This window comes from Nestor notabilis, unplaced genomic scaffold (assembly GCF_000696875.1).
Source record: "Nestor notabilis isolate BGI_N333 unplaced genomic scaffold, ASM69687v1 scaffold1750, whole genome shotgun sequence".
Lineage (NCBI taxonomy): Eukaryota > Metazoa > Chordata > Aves > Psittaciformes > Psittacidae > Nestor > Nestor notabilis.
In genome coordinates, this window is record NW_009912281.1 from 53,889 (window position 1) to 57,621 (window position 3,733).

At 38.8% G+C, this 3,733-nt stretch overlaps 1 protein-coding gene across 1 annotated transcript in view; it reads left to right on the forward strand.

Moving 5' to 3' along the window:
- The window catches only part of LOC104408899 (N-acetylated-alpha-linked acidic dipeptidase 2-like), a 29,420-nt gene that overhangs the window by 15,711 nt on the left and 9,976 nt on the right, over positions 1–3,733 (forward strand). The window contains exons 12-13 of the mRNA XM_010018639.1: positions 173–236; positions 2,822–2,889. Coding sequence (XP_010016941.1) covers positions 173–236; positions 2,822–2,889 — 132 coding nt within the window. The remainder of the gene's footprint in view (positions 1–172; positions 237–2,821; positions 2,890–3,733) is intronic.

Sequence of the window (3,733 nt, forward strand, 5' to 3'; positions counted from 1 at the left end):
AATTTTGTATGCCCAGGTCACTGATCCATCCTCAAACATTAATATAATTAGTAAAGTACATAGTGCTACTTATCCTGATGGGGCTGATGGGGCTGTAGAACCCGGCGTGCTTAACACGCTCTTGACTAAATTCCACTAGTTGCAAGTAATAATTACACTTCTACAACCCCAGGAAAATGCCAGAGTCCTCCAGGAACGGGCAGTTGCTTACATCAACTCGGATTCATCCATAGAAGGTGGGTCTCTCATTTGTAAACTCACTTGATTTCACAGATGTCAATTTTAATAGTTTGCTGTGTATTATTTATTGCACCCAGAGCTGTCAAATATGACAGATAAAGTTCAGCGTAAGTGTAGCAAATCCAGAGTTAAGTGGAGAAAGAGAACAATTTGAATTCTCATGTTGCTTTCTTTTGCAAATAGCTCAGAATGTCTCCTCTGGAAGAGTTTAGTATTCTGTGCTAATGAACTGAGCAGTTTGAATGTTAAACTCTCTCTTAACCACATTAGCTTTACTTTTCAATTACGGTTTTAATGTATGACAGACTGCTCGTTGTTCTGCTTGCAGTTCCTTCATCTTTTCCCCGTGGAATTATATTTGGGACACTACTTTATTAAGATCTCAGGACAATTTGTTTTGAGTCCTTAAGATTCCATTTTATGGTGGTGGGACCCATTTTGGTGCGTTGGGCCAGTGTGGTCACCTTTGTTCATTGCTATGAGCAGGGAGAATACACAGGGAGTTACATATGTATTATGGCAGGACTCTTCTAGGAAAGTAAGTGCTAAAGAGTGTTTTACAGAAAACATGATCCACCATCATCCAATTTACTAAGCCCTTCAGAGTATGAGATGAATCTCTCATACAGGAATACTGCTTAGAAATTGGACTTTGAATTTTGGACCCAAAACTATGACCTAAATCACAAAATCTTTCTTAAGTTATATTGAGCTTTATTAGAGACGACTTCATTTACTGTTGTTGTGCTGAAATAACAGTAGAGTCCTGTGAAGCTGTCCAGCATCATAACCTGTTATTCAGAGCATTGCCCTTCCCATGTTAGACCAACTGGTTTGGGCTTATGTGTATGAATAAAATGGGTATCAACAGGCATATTTAAGAACTCTTTTTATTCCTGTCAGCTGAATATTTTGTCTGTCACAAAAGGATCAAAAAGAAAGAAAAGCCAAACCCAGTTTCTCAGTTGGAATTGGGATATAGGGAGGATTACAGCAGTTCCTTCAATTATGCAGCCTACATGCTGTGTAAAAAGTAGAGCAGAATTTCACGCCTAGAAGATCTCACGAATGAAATAATAGCTTTACAACTGCTTCATATTCTCTGCATGGATTGTAACACATATTTTTTAGTTGGTGTGCAGCCAACATGCTGCTGTCTTAACAATTTTCTTCTAAATCTTGATTATTCAAACATGTCTCTTGCTTTATGCAGTAAAGAAAATGTGAAAGTAAAACCACAGGAAAAGAAATATGTAATAAGGAAAAGAAGACCATATTCAGTGTACTGTTTTAAGTATCTTGGAGATCTTGGACCTGGCTGAGCATTAAAATCCTCCATAGAGCCATAGCATCCATGTACTCTGCTGATTATTTTGTTTATCATCATACATTCTCCACAGCGCTTTTTACGCCACGTTTTGGACAGCAAATTGTTTCTATTCATTGTCCTTTAGCAATGAAAAAAAGAACAGTGTGTCATGCTTTTGAGCATTTTTGTGGCTTTAATTTCCAATTCTCAAATACAGACTCTCCTTGGAAACATCACGAACATTATCTAGTACTTTTTCCATCATCATGAGGGTTTCTGTTGTTGTCAGTGTAATTCTCATGTGAGTACACACTGTGATGACCCAAATGTCTAAAGCTGTATCAAAAACCTGTGTCATCTGAGAGCTTATGTTTTGTCATGTGCCAGCCTTCTCATCCCTCTCCTCCTCTTTGTTGTTGTCTGTATTTGAGGACAGAGGTATTTATCCAGCTGCTGTCTGGTGGCTGTAGTACATAGAGAAAATTCTTTACACTCCTGTCTTCCTTGAAAGTGGCCATAGTTTCTTTTTGATGGGGCTGTTGTTTCTCTAACTGACAGCTTCCATATGAGACACTTATCTAGCTCAACATAGCCTGCAGGCAGTGTGGAAACCTTATGGGTGTAAAGTGTAGAAGCCCCATCATGGTGGTAAAAAGGGAGGTTTAGGAGACAGTAGATGAAAACATTACTCTTCGTCTTTGTTGCCTTCTGTTTGGGTGAGGCTAAGTTCTGAAATACATCATGCCAAATGTCTTGCAAGTCTCTTAAAAGATGAGCCGTCTCTCAGATACAGGCTGCGAAAACGTTGAATGAATACTCTTCAGGGTAAAAGAAGCAGCTGCATTGAAAGACTTCTTAAAACATCTTGCAGCGTGTACGCCTTTCCTCCTGCACAGCTCCTGAATGCACTTTTAGTTTTAACATCCTGCGAAAAGTTGCCATCACCTTCTGTATAACACAAGCTTCAGGGACTGTGTGTGTGACAGAGGCTCATAGCTAAAGAAGGATAGTTAGGCTTAATTTAGAACTATGGAAACACTTAGTTACGTTACAGTGTATGTACTGTAACCAGTGCATCATTGTCATGGAGTAGCAGTAGCTTATACAGTGTGACCATGTAGTGTCTGTCTGTATAAATTCTGAGGCAAAAATCTAAATTCTTGTTCTGGAGTCAAGAAGTCTGTCTAAGAAGGGACTGCAAGGTTTAATCCATTAGAAGATAATGCCACTGGTATGTGAAGGAAAATTTCCACATCTTTGTTTCATTTTCAGGTAACTACACACTAAGAGTTGACTGCTCCCCTCTTCTCTACAAACTGGTGTATAATCTGACCAAAGAGGTACAGAATCAGTGTGACTAGTGTTTGTGACTTTCTAAGAATGTAAAAGTGTAAGTTTACTGGATAAAACTGGATTATTAAATAATATTGGATTTGTCTTATCACTTTCCTGAAAGAATCTTGATCCCACCAAAATCGATGGCAAAAACTCCCATCACTGTACACAGTCCAGGCTCACAGTTCCTCAGTATTCTTAGAAAGGTTGAAATGTGTCACCAACTTCAGTGGACTATTATTGGCAATATATAGTAAAAATAATAATAATGAAAACAAGATAATAAAAAACTTGACCAAGATCAGCTCTCTAAAGTTATAAGCATTCAAGGAAATAAATTGCATTTTAAATTTCCCTTTCATGTGCAAAAGAGCATCTGTTCATTTTCACATTGGCTAGCTACCATTTTTCATCTTGTCTGTTCCCTCTGAGTCTCCTTCATATCTTACTGAGCTCCTGAAATCCTGTAATAAATACTGAGGGATTGAGTGGGTTTTGCAGCAGGCCAGATGTATGGATTTGCATGGTTACAAGTGGTCTGATCGTGCCTCCTTTGCTTTCACCTCTCAGGGTGAATTATCATGAGGCTGAAAGACTGTGATCTATTAAAGCATGACTCTTCATTGGCCATGTGAGGAGTTAACCAGAGTAGGCACTCAGCATCAGGTCACTATCTTCAGATCTGGAATCACCTCAGTTAACAGAAGACATCTCATTCTGACTTAAGCAACGTAAGCTCCTTTTAAAGGCAACCGTAGAAATAGATACCTTTAGGATTAGATTCATTTGACCAAACGTGGTGCTCTACTCTTGTACATACAGAGCTCTCAAACTCTTTCCCACCGTGAT